At 39.1% G+C, this 21095-nt stretch overlaps 2 protein-coding genes and 1 long non-coding RNA gene across 3 annotated transcripts; all 3 read right to left on the bottom strand.

Moving 5' to 3' along the window:
- Positions 1-230: 230 nt before the first annotated feature.
- Positions 231-4963, bottom strand: LOC120111524. The gene is made up of 2 exons (XR_005512726.1): positions 3381-4963; positions 231-3262 (listed from the first exon to the last, which is right to left on the bottom strand). It is a non-coding gene; the product is annotated as an uncharacterized LOC120111524 (long non-coding RNA).
- Positions 4964-5445: 482 nt separating this feature from the next.
- Positions 5446-11672, bottom strand: LOC103708793 (GTP-binding nuclear protein Ran1B-like). Its single transcript, XM_008793878.4, has 8 exons — positions 11509-11672; positions 11205-11274; positions 10936-10992; positions 10714-10831; positions 7298-7387; positions 7017-7196; positions 6855-6932; positions 5446-5822 (listed from the first exon to the last, which is right to left on the bottom strand). Exons 1-8 carry the CDS (start codon positions 11509-11511, stop codon positions 5753-5755), a joined length of 666 nt encoding a protein of 221 aa, XP_008792100.1. The 5' UTR covers positions 11512-11672; the 3' UTR covers positions 5446-5752.
- A 4558-nt stretch (positions 11673-16230) lies between these two features.
- LOC103708794 lies at positions 16231-19957 on the bottom strand. Its single transcript, XM_008793879.4, has 3 exons — positions 19791-19957; positions 17482-17979; positions 16231-17025 (listed from the first exon to the last, which is right to left on the bottom strand). Exons 1-3 carry the CDS (start codon positions 19861-19863, stop codon positions 16481-16483), a joined length of 1116 nt encoding a protein of 371 aa, XP_008792101.1. The 5' UTR covers positions 19864-19957; the 3' UTR covers positions 16231-16480.
- Between the last annotated feature and the right edge of the window lie 1138 nt (positions 19958-21095).

Raw genomic sequence — 21095 nt, 5'->3', positions numbered from 1 at the left:
GTGTTTTGGAAGGAAAAAGAAACTTTTAAATGGAGATATTTTAGTCAAAAAAACAGCTTTTCGATGCGACCTAAAAGTACCTTTTCGAAAAGCTCCAAAATGGAGCTTCTCCTAAAAAGTTGTTTTCAGCTTTTTGGAAAAACTAAAACAGCTTTCCGAAATTTTTATCAAATACCTTTTTTATCTAAAAATACTTTTGGAGGGCTGGAATGTGCTTTTTGACCCTCTAAAAGCTCCCTCAAACGGAGCCTAAGTGACTGCAAAGTAACACATTCCAAATTAGTTTTCCTCAGCTTTGAAATATCTATGCCATAGAATTACATGCATGCCCTAGAATAGGAAGATTAATGACCGCGTGATGACCTATAATATGCTAGGAAAACCTAGTTTGTTCTAATCAAGAAAATTTTGTTTTCGATCTCTCTAAAACAAAGATAAGCAAACATAGACACCATAGATACACTAGGAAAATTTGATCTCCTTATCGAGATCAAATTCATTGCTAAATCACAACTAATTATCTGAAGACAAGTGGTAGCTTTTAAGATTGTTGCTAGACCAACGATTTTTGAAGGGTTGCCAAATTGTTGTTAATTATCTCCTGAATAATAACATCTTTTTGGACTGTTGCTAAAATATCCCTAATTGCTTGGTAATTATTTATGGCTCTTAAGACTGCTAAGAGTTGAGCAGAGTATTGCTAAAAGTATATGATTAGTTATGACCAAAATTATCATTAAAATTAAGGAAACCATCACTAGAAGTATGGTTATTAAATTCAAACCGAAAATCTATCCGAAGAAGGGATAGGGTCCCTGAGTCAATAATCCAATTGCCAGGTCAACCAATCAGCTCATATTTATATTTAAAATATATTAAATTTCTAAAAATATAATATAAAAAATATACATAATTATTGATAATTTTCTAATTTAAATATCCCTCTACAAACCAAACGGATCTAAGATTTTACATGACTCTTTTATTGCAAAATCAGTATAAAATAGTACTATGAAATATCTAATCTTTGTAAGAAAAATTATATGAAATGTAGGAAAAAATGAAGTACTTTCATATTTTTTAATTATTTTAAATAGTGAAGTTATGCAAATATCCAAAAGAATAAAACAAGGTACTATATATTTTATTTTCATTTTCTACTAAAAGGAAAAGAAGTTGCTGAAGTATCGAAACATAACAGATTTTTAGTGACAGATATTTTTTCCACAAGTATAATAAATTGTGACTTGACTTATTATTGCGATCGTGATCTCATTGACTGACTCCAAAACTGTAAATGATGCATTGGAGCGCTGAAAAGCAGTAGATTGTTATTATAATTCAGCTAATTCGATGATTTTTAACTACTTTTTTTGCCTGGGGGGTGTTGAGTTATAGTAAATGAAAGCATTCCACACTCTTCCAAAACAATATTACAGCTGATGCATTATGTGCCAAATTAAGTACTAGATACTTCCTTAGCATGGAATGCTGGGTGTGATCTAAGAGAAAACAAGAAGGTTTGAACTATCCAAACTAAACAAAAACTAGGTATATTCAACTCTATTCTACATAGTAACTTTATTAGCAACGAAAAATGCATCTTATTAGACCAATCCAAAACAGCTCTAATTCTAGCCAATACCAGAAAATATAGTATATAAAACATCAACCCATAACTGGACATTAGCATTCTAGGTCCTAAAACCAAAAGATATCAAGTTAACATAGCAAAATAAGGCAGTGCTATGAAGATGCTAAATTTAAAGGTACTAAAGCAAGAACCTGGTTTATGTAAGCTCTCTCAAAAGTAGTATGTGTATGTTCCTCTCTTCTCTATTTGTGTTTCTTCTTTTCTTCTTGTGGTGGTGGTGTTTTTCTTCTCTTTTTTCTTTTGGCGTGCGGCGGGGGGTGGGGGGTGGAGTTTTAGCCATTCTCTTATGAAAACCAGTAATTTAGTGATCACAGGTGCATACATAACACAGCTCAAAAACCACTAGGGGATGAAATAATCTTGTCTTAGTAAAGTTCGTGTTCCCCAGGCATACTTGATTTATCTAAATGTTGATAATGCTGAGTACCAGACAATAAAAGATCGACTCTTCCAAGCATCCAAGCATCATAGTTTAAGTATCACAACAGGCTTCAATAACTGAGAGAGACATAATGGACATTGATATGACAGGAAAAGGAAAAGGTTGTTTGAGTTCGGGTTGAGTAGCACATTCGGGTAATAATATCACTGTTATTCAGGTAATTAGATATAACTTGTTCATCCATCAATATTTGTCAGTCATACTATTAGTTCAATATCTCTTTTAAAAAATGTCTGAAATTCTCAAATGCATCAGTCGAATGCAGGGACATGAAGCATATACACAATGATGTATGAAATAAAGTTATAAATGAATATCTATATTCATGCTGGCAAAAAACAAATTTAATCATTTAGTAAAATGTGAGATTTTCTGCTGCATATGCACTTCAAGAAGTAATGCTTTATCACCTTCTAATACAAGTTCATGAAGTAAATTATCGTAGAGAATGCATTATATTCTTCTGATGAAAGGATGGGAGCCTCATCAAATCTGTTCAGATCATGAAACATCAAAAACAGCTAAGGCACCTGAAAAGGGTCCAGATTACAGAAGCTACAGATAGGTAAAAGAAGGAAGAAAGGGACAGCAGATTAGATAGAACTCATAGGAAGGAGTGAGGATTGCAATAAGGTAACATCTGTTAGAAAAAGTTGTAAGCATCAAATTGTTTTCTGCATCTTCAGTTTTCAAAACATTGAGATACACAGATATTTGATTCGGAAAATAAGCATCCTTGATTAAGTATATGGCAAGGACATGATAAACTTGTATAGAAGCACTGTGGAACTTAGAAAAGATAATAATGTTGATAACAGGGTTCATGTAGAGTAATATTTTTACAAAATGTCAAGTTCATCAAACTAGAACAAAGTTCTGTTTGTGGGTGCGGGTGTGTGGGTGTATACATGTCAGACCTGGATTTGCTGCGAGGCCAAGTATCTGACTGCCCATGGTAGTATAATGTTCAAGCAAAACTCCCAAAATGATGTATAGAGCTGAATACCTGGTCAGTTATGCCAAGTTGGTTAAATCTCCTTCCATCTCAGTAGGGTTTCGCATATGGGAAAAAGCTCCAAAACCACAAAAAACCTGGCATCCAGTGTTGTGTTTGTTATTCCTCTGCAAATAATAATTACAGGTTGCTCATCTTTTTGAGTTCGTACCTTTCCATAAAGCAAAAAAAGAACCCTGAAATAAGTAAGAATCCAAGTGTAGCAAGCAAAACCAACAGCTCTAAGCAATTAACTAATCTGTTTGTTTAGCATACAATGACTAATATACCTGTGTGCAACTTTGGAAATGGAGCTGGAGCAAGCAAAACATAATCTAGCCAACAAAGTGAGCGACCTGTAGCTGTGGAACACATGGAAGATTAGTCTAACATGGTTCTCATAATACTTTAATCTGGACAAGTTGTCAGATCAAGAAACAGAAATTTTGGAAATGGCGACAATTGAAAGTCCTCAACCAATAAAGCTTGCAGCACAAGGAAAAGCAGAATCTTAGCTAACACAAAAGAAAACTCTCAAATTGATTGCATCCACTATTATGCTGACCCTCTGAAACATAACTTATTAAAACCTAGAAGCTCACGATCTATTGCAACCATAACCAGCGTCAGCTAGGCCTAAGAAATGTTTATGCTGTACAAAGTTTACCCATAACAGAGTTTAGGAAATAATGAACAGATTGCATGTGTACCACGTATGGAATTTCTTATATAAAGCAAATAATGAAAAAAGCTGGTTCCCCAAACTTAGAACCACAGGGCAATATAACAATGGACAGACCTAAAAATGTTTGTAGAGAATGAATGAATACCTGGCCAGACATCCATCAAAGGATGAAAGCCAAGAATGGGGGAAAAGTTGGCAGCAAAATTATCTTCATCAAGGAAATAAACTGCACTAATCAGTAGTTTTGTTTGTTTAAAGTACCAGGATGCAGGTGAGGTATGAGATCAAGATGTTAATGAAGGTACAGAAAACAAATCCACACAAAATTCCTAAATAATCATAATTAAGAATACTTATTCCACAATCTGAATTATCATTGCTTAGGTTGTAGAAAGAACATAAGATGGGATGAAGCATGAGAGACAACCCCCCCCCCAATTTGCTTGAAATTTCTTGTTCCTGTGGTTGGTCCATTTGCTCAACATAAGCTGAAAGAAGATAACCCTCTACTAACGATAAGAAACTGACAAATTCAAGTAACTGCTACAATTTCAGGGGGCTCATCTCTTCACCCTTTAATATAACGCCAGAAAAGAACTCAAAACAAGGGATATACCAATCATTACAAAACTTTGAGGAATCCAACAGAAGCAAATAGAGCAAGGAGAAAGACAGATTCCTTCTGAAAGCTTCAAGAGGATGAAACAGATTCATCATATAAGCCCGGCTCCCCAGACCCAACCATGGATGTCATAAAACCACTTTACCTGACAGTCCATCCCGAGTTCCGCAAGAAATGATAGGTATTTTAAGTCTTTGAAATAAAACACAAAGGAACAGCAGGGACACTGGACATCCAAATGGCAGCTTGTGCAAACTAGTTTGACACAGCTCACAAACCCAACAAACTTTCCATCCATCACCACCTGCCTAAATGGATGCCTCCCCATCATCAGATTGTCGGTCAGTCATTGGTTCACTTGGCCATATGGATTACGTTGCTTGGATGAACAAGCAATTTCCTCATCATCTGGGAGCATTCACTCCCTGTGTCATTAAACTGACAAGCTAGGAAACCTACAGGGCAGGCCGCCGCTTTCCCTGGTCTATTCAACTGCAGCAGCCCCCAGTTGCTCAACCCCTGCATCCAGCAGCCTCCTACCGTAGTCTGAAGCCAAACTGGTAAACCTTTACCCAAGGTTCGCTGTACCGGTCGGTACTGGTCGGTACCGAGCATACCGTACTCGTACCGATGGATACCGGTATCGGTACACCAATATCGGTACGGTCGGTACCGAGCATACCGTACCGTACCGACACTCGGTACGCTTATACTAGTGCGGCACCGGTACGGGGTTCGGTACCGGTACGGCGAACCTTGCCTTTACCTGAACCTCTTGAGCTTCTCACTTGAGCTGCTGGAAAAAATGCATCCTCGAGCCTTAGCTTGCAATAAAAAAAACTCAGCAAGCCTTCACTCCTTTAATATTGCACCTCTTCATTGACATCATCTACTTTTGTACCATTTTGCTATCTTTTGCTGCAGTAAAACTACATGCTTAAGCCAGAAAAATTCTAGCATCAAGTGTTGGGAAACAAAACAAGGTTTGGGTGCCTCCTTTTGTTGATACTGATAGATAACATGGAAACACTGACATCTCTAAAGAAAAGATACCAGAAATCGTTCTCATCAATAATTATATGCAAGAATCAGGATATGAGAATAACATGGAAATCAATACTTCCAACCACTTCTGAGATTAGAGTGACACAATCACAAGAAAATTTTGCAAACAAAATAGGACACCTAGCAAATATCTAGAAGCAGTCCTGACAATGATTGCTCAAGGACTCAAACCTAATCACCAGCTATGCCGGGAATTAGACATACAAGAGCAGAACCCAATTGGTTGTTCTTCAAGAAGTTTGAGGATCATGAAGCAGCAAAGACATTCCCCCAGCAGCTGGAGCCCCCACTTAATCAAAAGCATCATCATCGTCATCTGGAAGGGGCTGTGCTGCTGCAGCTGCTATCTCAGCTTCATACCTGAAAACAGAGATGATTTGGCCTCACAATTAGGAAATCAAGGCAGGATGATATAAAAAAAATATAAAATAGAGGTTGTAAACTGAAAAAACAAAGGCATATATAAGCATGGGCAAACATAAACAGAAAAAGAGAATATAAGGATAAGTGTTTCCTCCCACCTCCCATATTCCACTCTATATTATCATTTTTGAATGACACATCAGATGCCAAATCAAGACCCCCCCCCACACACACACAGATATATATATATATATATATATATATATATATATATATATATATATATAATGTATATGTAAGGTGAGCCTTATAAGTGTATGTAAGGTGAGCCTTGGCGCAACATTCTGATCTGAAGGTTATGGGTTCAAAATATGAAAAAATAGCCTCTGCATACAGAATTAAGGCTGCATATATTTGACCATCCCCAGACCCCACAATGGCGGAAGCCTCATGCACTAGACCGCCCTTTTCTATTATGAATGTGTGTATACCATATCTCCGTGCATGTAAATTATGTGTTTTTACTTGCATCTATGTATATTATTAATGTATTTATATTATGTGCATTTGAATGCTTGCATACACGTGTCCATAAAATCACAGAATTGGCTAATTGCTCCTGGTACATACTTTGCGCTAATGCATGGACATAAGTGACATTTTCCAGCGGCACATGAATGGCAGCAGGAGGCACAGATGTCGCCCATTTTCTTTTCAAAAATGTATTGATGTCAGCAGAAACAAGATGCAGGTATTTTACATAGTACCAGAGGGATTTTCATTTCAAAACCCTATTCATGCTAACACATAATGATGATCAGAACCATGACATTAGAACTCACAACTAGCTATATTACCAACAATTTTTCCACGAAAACTCAGAATTCACTTATCAAATTCAAAAAGTGTTGTTGCATGCACGCATCATCCTTTCCCCATTATTCCATACCTTTAACAATGCGAGAAAATTATATAATACTAAGGTAACTCATAATCTCAGTGATGCTGTCAAGTTTTTATTTCACTCACTGTTGTTGTGCAGCAAGGTCGATATGAACTTCAGGAGGAGCCAGAGCCGGTGACTCAACAAAATGAAGGCTTGGATCCCTGCAAAAGGCAAGTTATCATATGTCAAACCCATTTACAAGGGTATTACTCAAATAAAGTTTGGTGCAAAAAGAACCACTGTACCCTGCGAGCTTTCTAGCCAGATACAGAAAAGGCTTCTCAAAATTGTAATTGCTCTTAGCAGAAATTTCATAGTACTGGAGATTCTTCTTCCTGTGAAATGTAACCATCTTTGCTTTCACCTGCCTGTTCTTTACATCAACCTTGTTTCCGCAAAGGACAATGGGAATATTCTCGCAAACCCTGAAAGCAACCATAGTTAAGTATGACTCAAAAAAGTAAAATCATGTTTAGGGTCATATTAGAAAATACAGAACAGGGTACCAAATTTTTGCAGTACTAACCGGCAAAGGTCCCTATGCCATGTGGGGACATTTTTGTATGTAAGCCTTGCAGTGACATCGAACATGATAATCGCACACTGGCCATGGATGCTGTCAAAGAAAGCATGCCCAGTTACAACCATGGCACAACACCCAGGAGTCAATATAATCCAATGAAGATGTAGCAGACAGCAGCAATCAAGTTCTCGCTCAATCAATAACCAATGGAGGAAGAAAAAGAGAAGGCCAGAGTCTCGAACATCCAAGTACTGGATAGAGTTTTGTCAGCAAAGGCTCAACAACATATGATGTCTAGACAATAAAAGATAGCAAACATCAAGAAACAAGATACCGGTACTTTTGGATGATATGGATTACGAGACACCTGTATTCCAAGGATACAAATCACCCAAAATAGAAAAACAAGCATCATTTCTAAAGTATAGTAATTATCACGCTAGTCAAACAATATCTCACAACAGATATTGAACAGACAAATCAAACAAAGCAAGCATTGGCAGGTCACTTAAAAAGATCGACCAGTAATAAAAAATCAGAAAGCTTCCCAGAGGAATGATTACAAAGCCTATAAATTTTCACATTGTTATCAGCAAATTCAAAGCCTTTGTTCCATTTATTTCAAAAAAAGCCTTTGTTCCATGAGCAATAATAATATATAGAAAGGTAGAAAAATAGGTAGATACATACACATATACACACGCATACATAGATAGATACATGATACAAGGCAAGTTACTAATTTCAAACTCCCCATGTAGAATGTATGTCTAGTTCAGTAGAACACAAGCAGCAAAATACCAATTGCAGTATGGGCATCACTCTGATATCACTATTCGTCTGACTCCACAAAGCAGAAAATGTTTCAGATGCAAAATGTCGATGCAGGCGCTTTAATAGTACAATCACAAGAGCATGCATGTAAAATCATGTTTACCTTCACATCTACAAACATAATAATAGATTCATATGAAGTTTGTGGATACATGAGAAGCAAAATCTAGAAAGTAAAGCATTCATCGTTGCATCCAAGCGCATAGTATTAGAAGGACAGACGGCAGGATGCAGAGGAATGGTACAGGCAGATATAATAGTTCCAGAAGCAGAATAAAAGTATGCTACATGTTCAAATCCGCATTTCGAATATCTGTGAATGACTATTATTGTTAAAGGTTGTAGGATGAAGCGAGCTCCTAATATAATATTATACAAGTTACTATCTCAAATTCAACATTGTAAATTATAAACTAAATTCAAGGGTGTAAAAAACTTTCTAGCTGAAGCCAGATAGTGAACTCTGTAAATGGTGCCAAGGCAACTGCCTAGGAAGGAAAGGCCCCGATGCCTTAATTCTGCATGCCTTTCATGATATACATAAATGAGCATGTGCGTACACAGACATGCACATATCACTCTTTTTGCACCATATATGGAATCACCAAACCTATTTTCCATGCTTAACTCTAAAGATCAAAATCCACAAAAAGGAGAGCAGTTACAACATTACTTCCACTGCAGCAGCCAGCACCCAGAAAGGAGGGGGGATTTGCACCAAACAGGGTGGAAGGACACAGCAAGCACTGAAAAAGAAGAAGGAAAGGAAGAAACAGAGGAGGCAAGCAGAACAGAGGCTAGCAAGCAGAAATAGGAGGAAAACAGAAAACACAGGAAAAGCAATGTCAGATGAAGCAGTAGTAAAAGAAAAAAACGTAGAAAAATCAGAGAGAAACAAGATGAAGACTGATCTGAAGAAGAAAGAAAGAAAGAAAGAAGAAAGGGAGAAAGAAAGGACGAAAAAGTTATTTAATATATATACATATACGTACATATATACATACATATGTATATGTAGATACAGAAGATGTGAAGTTGGCCAAGATCAAATTAATGAGACAATAACCAATGACCACTAATGCATAATAAGTTTCTTTTTTCTGAGTGGATGACCACAAGCGCATAATGAGGTTCATCTAGACAAACTTGCACATTATCGTTACTATGAGATACAGTAACAATTGTGGCACAGACGTTATTGGGTTTAATTTTTATTACATGCTGCTGTATATGGCACTTGCCTTTCTCAACTTTCTTACTTTCACTAGTATTTTTACTTTTAATCAATATACATCTAAAAATTTTGGTATCTCATTCAGTTAGCCACTTTCACTTTAAACATCCCGTTGGTACAGCAATTCTTGTTCACAAATGCAAGAAGAGCATACAAAAAGGCAGTAACATCAAATTATCAACAAAAAAGACTATTAGAGATTTTAAACCACAAAAAGAACTGCCACCACACTTATGCCACCCTCCTCTCTACTTGAACAACTGTGTGGGAACAGTAAACTAGCAAGACCATATGAGCCTCCCACTATTAAGAGCTATTCAAAAAAATGAAATATAAGCAAATAAAATAATAAATGCATCCAAAAGCAACTCACACAAAAACTTAACATGGTGAACCCTAAGAACATCCATAAATTCTGATCGAAACATGGTAATTGCAACCATCATAAATTATCGACTAAGTTTCTATCATCAGCAGCAAAACAACATTTTTTTTCTTTTTCATTTAGAAGAAGCAAATGGGTTGCAAAAGCCACGGCCAGTTGACCAAGTAATGACTGCATCGATAGACATCAGACATTCATTTTCTCAAAAAGAAATTGCTGGTTTAAAATTCTAAGAGACCTAAAACTGCATAACAGTTTGTGTTTGAAAAAGAAAATACGATAGCAATGCAGCAGCAAAATAGATTCTAATACATATTAAGATTTAAAGGTCACTGCCAATGCATATCAATAAAGCAGATATCCAACAGCAAGCCAGTTTCGATTATTAATTGATAGTTGAAAGTATAAGAAAATCCCCTATAACTGATTTTATACAGAATGAAATATATACATCAAATAACTCCTAAAGAATATACTCGCCAGTCGACTTCTCATGAAATCTGCAATGCAGATATTTTCTATCGGCAAGATACAATGGCAATGGCCATGATCTGGCATGCAGTACATAACATATGAAGGCTCATTGGAGGAAACCTCCACGATGACATGTGCTTTTCATGACAATGATAAATCTGAGACTTAAAAGACTGCACAAGTGTAGAGCAAAATATAACCACCGCATATGCCGCAAATTTCACAAAAACTCTGATACTATATCCAACAAAAAACCAATCTATATTATGGAATGATATGAATTCTGTCCAAAAACCCAATATAGACCGGAATGCAAAGAAGACTCTCACGGGGAAAGTACACAACCCACTCACACGAAAGCTATCAAATTAATAAAGCTCATGTTCACAGCAAAAAAATAAAAGATACAGAACACTAAAAGGATAGAGCAAAACTAGAGGGAAGCACAAAAAAATATGAAAGAGTAGAGAAAGATCAGAAGCGATGTCTCACTAATATCCATCCCTAAGCCCACCAAACTTCTCCTGTCCCGCAGTATCCCAGCAGTAGAACCGGACCTTTCCACAGTTGGTGTGGAAATCCAAGGGATGGACTTCGACACCAATGGTAGCTGCCAAAGAAACCAAGAACTCGATCATTTTTTTTAAAGAAAAGGAAAATAATCAATATTTAAAAAAAAGAGAATGTATATTTCTTGGTATGTCAGACACCTACGTTCATATTTCTTCTCAAATTCCCCCGTGAGATGTCTCTTGACGAAGGTAGTCTTCCCTGCAGCAGATCAGAGAACTTCTTAAAAATCAGTTCTCCTTCGTCCGATCAATCAACAAAAAAAATGGATCAAGAAAGAGCCAAAAGAAGAGCTTAATCGCCTAAAATTCTGGATCAGTGTAGAAAGAAGAAAGAAAATTATAAAAAAACCAAAAAAAAAAGGAAAGAAAGAAACAGAACAAGAAAAAGTAAAGAAATAAAGAAAGGGTCACCTGTCCCACCGTCCCCAACGATCACGAGCTTGAAGCTAGGGTAATCCACCGTCTGTTGGCTCGGAAGCGCCTACAACACACACGAAGGAAATGAAAACGCATGAAGAACAAGAAGAAGAAAGCAAAGATCGGCAGTAAAAACCCCAAGAAATCCATAGGATCAGAGATGGCACGCACGCAACACAGGAATTAAATCCCTCAAAGTAACCGTCAAAATTAGAGAGAAATAAATCCCTGAAACTTAGAAAAAGAACGAATGATGCAAAAGAGAAGAAAGCGGAAGAGAGAATAGAAGAAAAATTACCATCTTTCCTCGACGGATCCCAAAGAGGGTGGATGGGGGGTTCCTCCTCTCTCGGCGTCGCCGCCGGTTCGGCGCTGGGAAAAGAGATTTGGAGCGAGCGGCCGGGGGTGAAGGGGCAGTTCCAAGGGTTGGGGGGGTATATAAAGGCCGGGCCTGGCCATCGATCTAACGCTACCCTCGGCTTAAGCATGACGCGACTCTCCCAGCCGTTAGATCCAAAGGCGCTCCAGCCCAAAATTAAATTCCCGCAGTGCCGTTCCGGCAAGAATTAAAAGCTGCGTTTATTTAATGACGTCATTGAGATGTCAGCTGCCATCACGCGGGCCGGGCCTCTAAGGCGGTTCCTCACCCACGGGCCCAATAGACTATGATCTTAGCGTAGGCCGGGTCGGTAATCTCCGCCAAGCGCATCATGTACAAAGATACGGATATCCTATTCTGGGCCATGCTACTCTGCTAGGCCCACCTGGCAAGTAGGACCGTCTCACCGACGTCACAAATTCTAGCCAACTGCAATCTGGAGGCATAACATCCTAGCCATCATAAAACGTACATGCTTTAATTGGGAATGAGACATATAGGTGGCTAGCTCAACACTGTACCAATGTCCAATATCCACACTTTCTGTGATTGATGGTATATTTCCTCTTTCATCTCAAAAATAAATGCACATATTAGCTAAAAATGAGCATGGGCATGCAAAAAAAAAAAAAGGCCGAACCACGAATCTGGCCCAAATCCATCTCTTTGATTCGGTTTATAATGTTTTTCTTTTTTTTCGATTCGGTTAGATATCAATTTGAATTTACAGTGAAAACTGGTTCGAACCAATATGACCCGACCCTATCTATATGTATGTGTCTTTTATTTTTTAAATTTTATCTATATTTTTACTTGTATATAAAATAAAAGTTTTATGCATAAACTCTGCATAACTTATTGAACATAATCGAATAAATCGAATCGTATTTCTCAGAATAGTTTTCAGCTTCTTTTTTTAAGATAGTCGGCTCGATTTTGGTTTCAGTTTTAGGAGACTGATTTAAATCAATTCAGTTTCATATATATCTTCAAACCAACTTGACTTAATCCATATATAACCTTAATATGAGTATCCTCTCTCCTTCCATTTTTTTTTTCTTGTTTTTTCTCTTTCTCTTGAGAATAATGGAATGATGAGAGTTTTTTCTACTACAAAAAATTAGCGTCAGCTGCAAAAAAAAAAATAAAAAATAAAAAAATACAGCATTTGAAACCTCTATAGCTTGAAGTTTTCTCTTTTTTTTTTAATCATAGCAGATGTAAACCATATTTTATATATATATATATATATATATATATATATATATATATATATATATATATATATATATATATATATATATATATATATATATATATATATATATATATATAACTGTGCAATCTAAGGCACAGAGGAAAATGGGAATCCAAGTGAAAGAGCTGGAACTGAATTTTTTGTTCCTAGAAATTTTCATTACCACCAGCATTTTTTTTCAGCGCTCAAAATTACCCTTGGTTGAAGATTTTCTTTGTTTTCTATTCTCAGAAGTTGAAAACCACAGTTTAAAAATAAAAAGGAAATAAAAAAATCAGTTATATATAGCCAGCAAAATTAGATATTCTATTGTTTAAAACATGCCATCGTGTTTTGATTTTTTTTGTGCGCAAAATAACCAGCAATATTTATTTTTTTTATTGGAAGAACAAGATCTGAGCTTTTTTTTGTTCTTAGAAAATTTCAACTAGCTACCACTTTTTTTTTTTTTGCAGTGCTTGAAGCCACTCGTGGTTAAAGGTTTTCTCTGATTTATGTTTACAGAAGATGAACACCGCATTAAAAAAAAAGAAGAAGCAATATTAAAAAAATAGATATATATATATATATATATATATATATATATATATATATAGCCCGCAAAATTGAATGTCCTACTATTTAAAAGAAGGCATAGAATTTTATTTTTTTCTGCAGGAAAAAAATAGCAACTTTTATTTTATTTCTAAACTCGAACTAATTTTTCTTGCCTAGCAAAATGTTGTTTTATTTTTTAAGAAAAAATATATTTTTTTTTATTTTCTCCAATCGCGCAAGAGAGGAAACAATGAGAAGAAAAACTGTGGGTCCCTCTGAACCGTGTTCCCTCCTGATCTTACCCTGTCAACCCTGTTATTTCTCTTTTCTACTTGTCATGAAAATGATATGGGAAGAGGAATGCTGCTTTTTTTTGGCAACAACCCCTCTATATCTGCATGATAGAATAAAAAAAAAAGGTAGAGAAAAAAGTAGGGAAACAATGCTTGATTAGAAATCAACAGGCAGCACAGAAAATTGTGCATGTTTCAAAAAAAAAAAAAAAAAAAAGGCATAAATAGATCTGAGTCTCTAAAATGTTAAAATCACCATTTGTCTCATAAGCTTAAGCTCAAAAATTCAAGACCTCTGCTCTAATACCATATTAAAATTACCATCTATCTCGAAAACTTAAACTAATAGAATAAAATAAATTTATTTATATTTTTTATATTTTTTTATATAAAGGTAGGTAAGTCATATCTCGCCACCATTCTCTATCATAAATGAGGATTATGAGGCTATTGGAAAGATATTGACCATCGCCCCTCCCTGTTGATCCGAAGTTGAGTATCTAACCATGCTCGGATAAGGGTGGGATGCTGACTTTTGTCTCTTTTCCCTTGATAGCAAGATAACATGCATCCTATATTTAAGGTTATCCAACTTTTTATAAGGTACGAATTTTGATGACATCACGGTATACTTAATATTTGCTCATATGACACTTGCCCGTTTGAAAATATGTAGCTATGTTATTTTTAAGAATTTTTTTTACATAAAAATTCTTTTAAATATCAAATTTTACATAAATATCCTTCTAAAAATGATATTTGCATGTATACCCTCATAAAACACTCATTTTGTTATTTTTTCTTTTTTTATTCTTGTTTTTGCATATGTACCCATATCATCTAATGCCGTTAAAAAAATTAACGGTTTCAAATTAAAATAACTAAAATATCCTTAATGGTAGATGTACAAAAAGAAACATTTGTAATACAATCATAATAGAAGACACAAAAGTAATTTTAAAATTTTATTTTATTTTTAATTAAAATAAATATAATTTTTATTAATGGTGTTAGAAGAAACGTTATATTAGAAGTATTTGTGCAAAAATAGTATTTTATGAGGATACAGAAACAGATATAAATTTAAAAAAATATTCACACAAAATTAAACTTTTAGATGGGCATTCAAGCGAAAAAAAAAAATAAATAAATAAACCACTCACGGCCTCTGGGTTAAAAATCCACCTGCACGCTGAATCGAATCATACGGATGATGTACATCACATCATGTCAACCATGCAGCTTCATCATGTGGGAGCACCAAGCCCTCTTCATGCTGTTAAATAGTGGCAAATAAATAGTGGCGATAACTCTAACACGACACATGACATGCTGCAAACTTTTTTTCCTAAATTATGGATTTTAATACATCGCAACAATATTATTATCAGCCCATATGACCCTTGTCCGTCTTGAGAAATGTCTCACTCTTTTTTTTGAGTTGCGCACTGTTGCGGGTGTCCGCTTTAGAGGCCATTAACCACGCCCTTGGGGCTACGCACACCTTCACGATTTTGTTCCACAAAAAGATCTTCGGAAGAAAAGATTTTGGCCTCCTCATTATAAGACACAGACCTTTCCGCTATTCGGCCGGTATGGAACTAAATTCGAAAACTACACCCACAACACAGCCCCCCAGCGGAAAGGTCATGTGCGCACATAGCCCCCCAGTCTCAGAGAGAGTTTCTGCTCATGGGCGGGCCCTTACCTAGCGCGCCATCTGTTGCGGATTTTTGCCCGCAACAGCACAGTCCCAACCGGATTCGGAACAGAGAAAACGACTGCGTACCTCCCGAGGTATTGTCTGCTCTGAGGACCGTTAACCATGTCCTTGGCGCTAGGCACACCCTCATAGTTTTGTCTCACAAAAAGGCCTTCGGAAGAAAAGGTTTTGGCCTCCTCATTATAAAGCACAGATCTTTACGCTATAGGCAAATAAAGAAAGGAAAAAGACATGGGGTGGCAAGTCTACCAGGATATGTGGCCTGTTGCATTTTTTTCTCTTTGAAGGAAAAAAAAAGAGGAAAAAACCATGGCGGAACACAACATGTGTCAGGGAGGCCCCTAGACGAATCCTTTTGATGAACCCAAATTATGATTAAGACCTTCAATACTTTCTATGGTAAGCAATATGCTCGCTATTTAGATCAACACTAGCATGCATCATGTACGTTGTGTGAAACATATTTTTTTTCTTTTTTTTAATTATTTTATAAATATAAAATAGCAATATAATAATTATAAAAGAAAGAAAGCTTTAATAACTAAATATCTATTGCATATTAAATAATAAATTTTGCATAAACTTTCATAATTAATATTGGCATCCAAAATACTAATCGTGTAAGAATGGTACAATTTTTTTCTTTTTTTGATTGTCCTTAAAATACAATATCAAACTATTTTTTTTTCACATTTTAAGCAACAAACTTTTATGGGGGTCGCCGAGCATGTTAATATTTATGTCATAAATATCTATTATACATTAAGCAATAAATTTTAATGATATTCTAGCATATTAATTCTAGCATCCATAGAAAAATTCGGCACAAATTTGAAGCTTCATTTTTAGATATGTATGATATAATGGAAGCCGTACGAGGCCAATCTATGAGGACACCTCCAGCAAGATTTTTCTATTTCCCTTGAATGAACCATGGAGAATACCGATCATCAAAAATAATAATAATAACAACAATAGTATTACTCTGGCAACAAACGGTGGCCGCACATCAATGGAATTGCAAAGCAAGTGCAATTCTATTCATGCCTTGGATGATCGAGGCTTGTTTGTTCGTGAATATTAACGTTTCGTGACGCCCTTGGGGTTGCGGATGCTGACCAGCGCGACGTCGTCGAGCACGGGCCCGCAGAGCGAGCTGAGGTCGTCGCGCCGGGTGCTGTAGTTGGAGCTCAAGAAGACGATGCGGGTGCGGGCCTTGCTCGCCCGGAAGCGGAGCACGGCGCGCTTGGCCCCGCCGGCGCCCTTGGACTCGTAGGGGACCTTGACGGTGTGCTCGCCGGCGAAGGCCTCGACGATCATGCTGCCCTCGCAGGCGTTGGAGGCGTCGCCGACGGAGAAGGCGAGGGCGTAGGCGCGGCCGGGGACGGTGCGGACCTCCTGTGCGAGGGCGCTCTCCTTGCCGGCGAGGAGCTCGACGGCGCGGCGGCCGTGGGGGACGAAGAAGTGAGCGGAGTCCAGGTACTTGACCGCCTTGGGGGAGTCTACCATCCAGCCGGGGAGTGGGGAGTGGTCGTCCTCCGTGGTCGGGGGAATGAGGACCCCCCACGTGGTGTTGGGGAGGATGTAGGGCCCTTCCTCAAAGTCCCCGTTCTTCAGCAGGTTCTCTGCCGGATTTTACGCAATGCATGCCGCATAAGATCAAAAAGTTTGCATATGTACATTGAGTGTATATATATATATAGCTACTCTTTTAGTTGAGAAAGTATATGCTATGACAAGCCAAATATATGTTGAAAGAGGCCAACGAGGCTGGTTGCTTATGTGGTCTGCCACTCCGAAGGCATCAATGGGCTGAAGAGAGAGAGTTGCCTAAGGCACTTCATGACTTATTGTTTTCTGATTTTATTGAGTGTATCCGTATTAATATATAAAATACTTGTTTTAGCAAAAAAATATTTATATGTATATACTATGGTATAAATCACAGCTGCTGGTTTCTGGCCGTGCACCGAGAGAAGCGCTTTGTGAATTGAGGTCCACATAAACAAGTGGCTGTGATCGGTGTGGTGCATCGCCAGGTGGTAGGATATAATTTCTGGGATGGTGAGGGGGAGCCTTACTGTTGGTCCTGCTGGGCGGGTGCAGCGCCTTGACGGCCACGGAGTCGATGAGCGGTCCACAGGCCGGGTCCTCCTCAACGCCGGGGTTGTGGATGACAACCTCGGCGACGTCGGACTTGGCGTTCCAGGCCCAGGCGTAAGAGTCCCAGCCATTGCTGCTGTACATGGTCTGCATGGGGACGACGCCGGACTCCGGCGCCACCGAGACGTTGAGCCGTTCGTCCTGCGCGCACGTCCGGGCGGCGCTGAACGTCAGCGAGTACCGCACCCCTCTCGTCACCTTGATCCGCTGCTTGATGGAGGCCTCGTTCCCCAATCGGACGGCGTACGACCCCTCGGGGACCACCAGCAGCATGTCCCCTTGCTTGTGGCCCCATGGTATGTACTCTACCGTGCCCGAGATCTCCCATCGGGGTATGGCGTTCCGGCCGATCACCTCCGTTCCCCTTAGCTTCGACGACGCCGGGCCCAGCTCGAAGTTACCGTTGGGCAGCAACCCTGCATATATATTGCCGATTTTATTAGTGAATACTTGGTCTTCTAAATTAAACGAATTTATTAAGCTCATCGGAAGGGGTGGGCATGTGATGTGTCTGGAATCTGTGAGGCAGCACCAACTCTGCCTTTTGACTCATTTGGACCCAGAAGACCTGCTGCCAGCCATGCTTGCCGTGTGTGGCCATGTTTCGGCATTCCAGGTTTCTCACTACTTCTGCATCAGAAAATTGTGGAAGAACGACCAAGGTCCGCTAAAATAGGGGAATGTAGTTCCGCCAGGGTCTCAAAAGCTATATATCTATCATGGTGTACTAAATGTTGTAGCATTCGTCTTAACATGCAAACCATGTCATTAATTACAAAATGCAAACACGGCGATTGGCTTGGTCGATGATAGTAGAGTTGGGGTCGTATGCCTGCATCAGATCACCATCAGATCACCCATCGCACAACTCTCAAAGCACTCTAAATTTCATCATTTATCTGCCTGCATGGATCTCAAAGAAACTAGTGGATGATCGAAAGATGCAACCTCGACCCATGATTCTGATGCATCTCATCCTTAGAAAATACACCTATGCATGATAGGACAAATGTCCCGTGCATGGCTATACATGGAAGCCTGAATGCCGCACATGGGTGTATTAATTATTAAAACTAAATATATAATTAATTTATGGAGCGCTAAGAAATTATATGCACGAATCTTGACCAGCCAACGAGTGCCAAATGATCAGTCAAGCATAAACATACGTCCTATATGGCCGTGCACCACACCAATCAACTCGTCTTCTTCCCGTGGACCAATCATCGAGATGAGTGCAGGATGAATGAAGCCACGGGAAGAAGATGAGATGATTGGTGTGGTGCACGACCCTATATCGCACCACTATGACTACTAAGCTTTGTTCGTGGGATTGACTAAATCGGAGTTCACTTAATTACTATTGCTAAGCAGTCTTCCATGGAACAATTTCATCTAGTTAACGAAAATCCTGACGGCCGCATGTGGGTTTCATGCATGTGCTCGTTCATCAATTGTTCAGAACCACATGCAATAATCACGGTTGTTGCCAGAATAATTAAAGCAGGCGAATCACAAGGAGAGATCTTCCTCTGGAGAGCTTGGTCATTTACTCTGCCTCCGGCATAGGAGTTCATTGCCACCTACCCTCTCGTCCGTCCCTGCTGCATGCATGAGGAAAGAAGTAATAAATACTCCGCAGCCTTCCAACTCTGCCCTCACCCTTTTTTTTTTGCTCTATTTCCCAATAACTAATTCGCTAAGAGCTACAAATGAGAGATCCATCCTGTAGGTGATCAATTACGTTGCTTAACCCCTGGATCTTCGTCCTCTTTTTGTTCGAACAAGAAGTTGCCACAAAGTGAACCTCGACTCGATCCAAGCACCTTACAACAGGGACCATGGAAGGAAAAGCTATGGTGAGAATCCAATCAAGATTCATCTCTAAAACAAGAGGGTAAACAATGCTAAGAAGACTGATGTGCAGTGGACTCAAGCATGCTGGACTTCAATAGTTCATTCCCACTTTCATACGAATACGATGTTAACAAATAAATAAAAACCTTTCCTTTCAACATCACCGGGAGAAATTATGTGCTAGAGGGAAAAAATATGGAACAACTCCAAGGTAGGATCGAGGTAGGAGTGTAACTGTCTCGCCAAAAATAAGGAGTACTGATAGCTAGAATTTCTTCCCTCAAGGTCGAAGAAAATAAAGAATTACTTAACTCGAATATAAAAGAATAATATTATAGCATCTATAAGTGGCGTCGCCGGGAGATCTCACCGTCGGTGAAGGCCACGGCCATCGGGGAGATGGCACAAAGGAGGAAGAGCGGCGGCGCCACGAAGCCCAGCATTCTGGCCTCGTGGACGGATCCACCCAGAGACGGAGAGAGAGAGAGAAGAACACAAGGATGAAGCGACGAGGCGAGAGCGATGGATGGATGGGTCGAACGGTGAGGAGCTTAAATGGATGCTCTCTATAGCAAAGGCCCTCCGATTTGTAGAAAATGTCGTAAATGACACTAAAGCCTGAACTAATAAGTAATAGTGTAAATCCTCCTAATTATTCCACCACCGGCAGATGCCGTATCTGAAGACCGTCGGGAGGAGTCTACCGGTTCCATCTCGGGAGGAGTCTGACAGACTAGTGTGGAGGACATCGGGCCGGACGTGGGTACGAGTCAGGGATCTTCTTCCTCTTTTCAGTAGGGAGTCAACCCGATAGATTGAGGGAGGATAGATTTGGAGGATGCAGATTCATCCATGTGTGGCGCTTTTCATCTGAAAAGGTGGCATGGAGATGCCTACCGACCAAAAGTTTGCTAGCTCGGCAAGGAGTGCGGGTCACGTAGTGCTGTGTGGTGTGCACGAAGATGGAGGAAACCATTGATCATGTTCTTTTGTAGTGCCCTATGGTGAGAAAGATATGGAGCAGATCACCGGCTCCCTTGCCCCAGTCGGTGGAGTCAACATAGGACCTGATTCTTTTATTGAGAGTATCTATTCGGAGCCCCAAATTTGGTTGGACAGGAATGTTGGCATATTTGAGGGTAGGAGGCTGTCTCCGAGGATGTGGTTGATAGAACTATACTGCAGTCGGGGATGGTTACTGCAGCATCCATGTTGTTCACTGCTGAGATGGCCAGGAACATCTGGAGCACTTAATCCGCTGTCACAACGCCCAGGTTCGCTTTTGTTTCTTGGGTGCCCCCACTTCTTGATCATCTCAAAGTGAATTTCGACGGAAGCATGTCGGTGGATGGTGTATCTAGGGGTGTTGGATTTGTGATCAAAGATTCCTGGGGCAGGCTGGTGGCAGCCAGGGGTCAGCGCACGCCGGGACTCACAGTTGTAGGGGCAGAGCTTCGGGCTACATAGGAGGGGTTGTCATATGCGAGGAGGGTCCTCGGTGCCGAGCGGGTGCTTCTTGAGGGAGATTCTTCTGTGGTGATTAACTGGACCCGAGGTGTGGATAGATATGGTGATGGCTATTCCCTCATTAGAGAGATTCAGAGATTGGTTCAGAAGTTGGATGGTTTTTAGGCAGTACACGTATTTTGAAAGGCGAACAGGACAGCAGACTGGG

This window comes from Phoenix dactylifera, chromosome 8, assembly GCF_009389715.1.
Source record: "Phoenix dactylifera cultivar Barhee BC4 chromosome 8, palm_55x_up_171113_PBpolish2nd_filt_p, whole genome shotgun sequence".
Lineage (NCBI taxonomy): Eukaryota > Viridiplantae > Streptophyta > Magnoliopsida > Arecales > Arecaceae > Phoenix > Phoenix dactylifera.
Note: the sequence above shows the minus strand (reverse complement) of the source record. Positions and strands in the feature narration are given on the sequence as shown.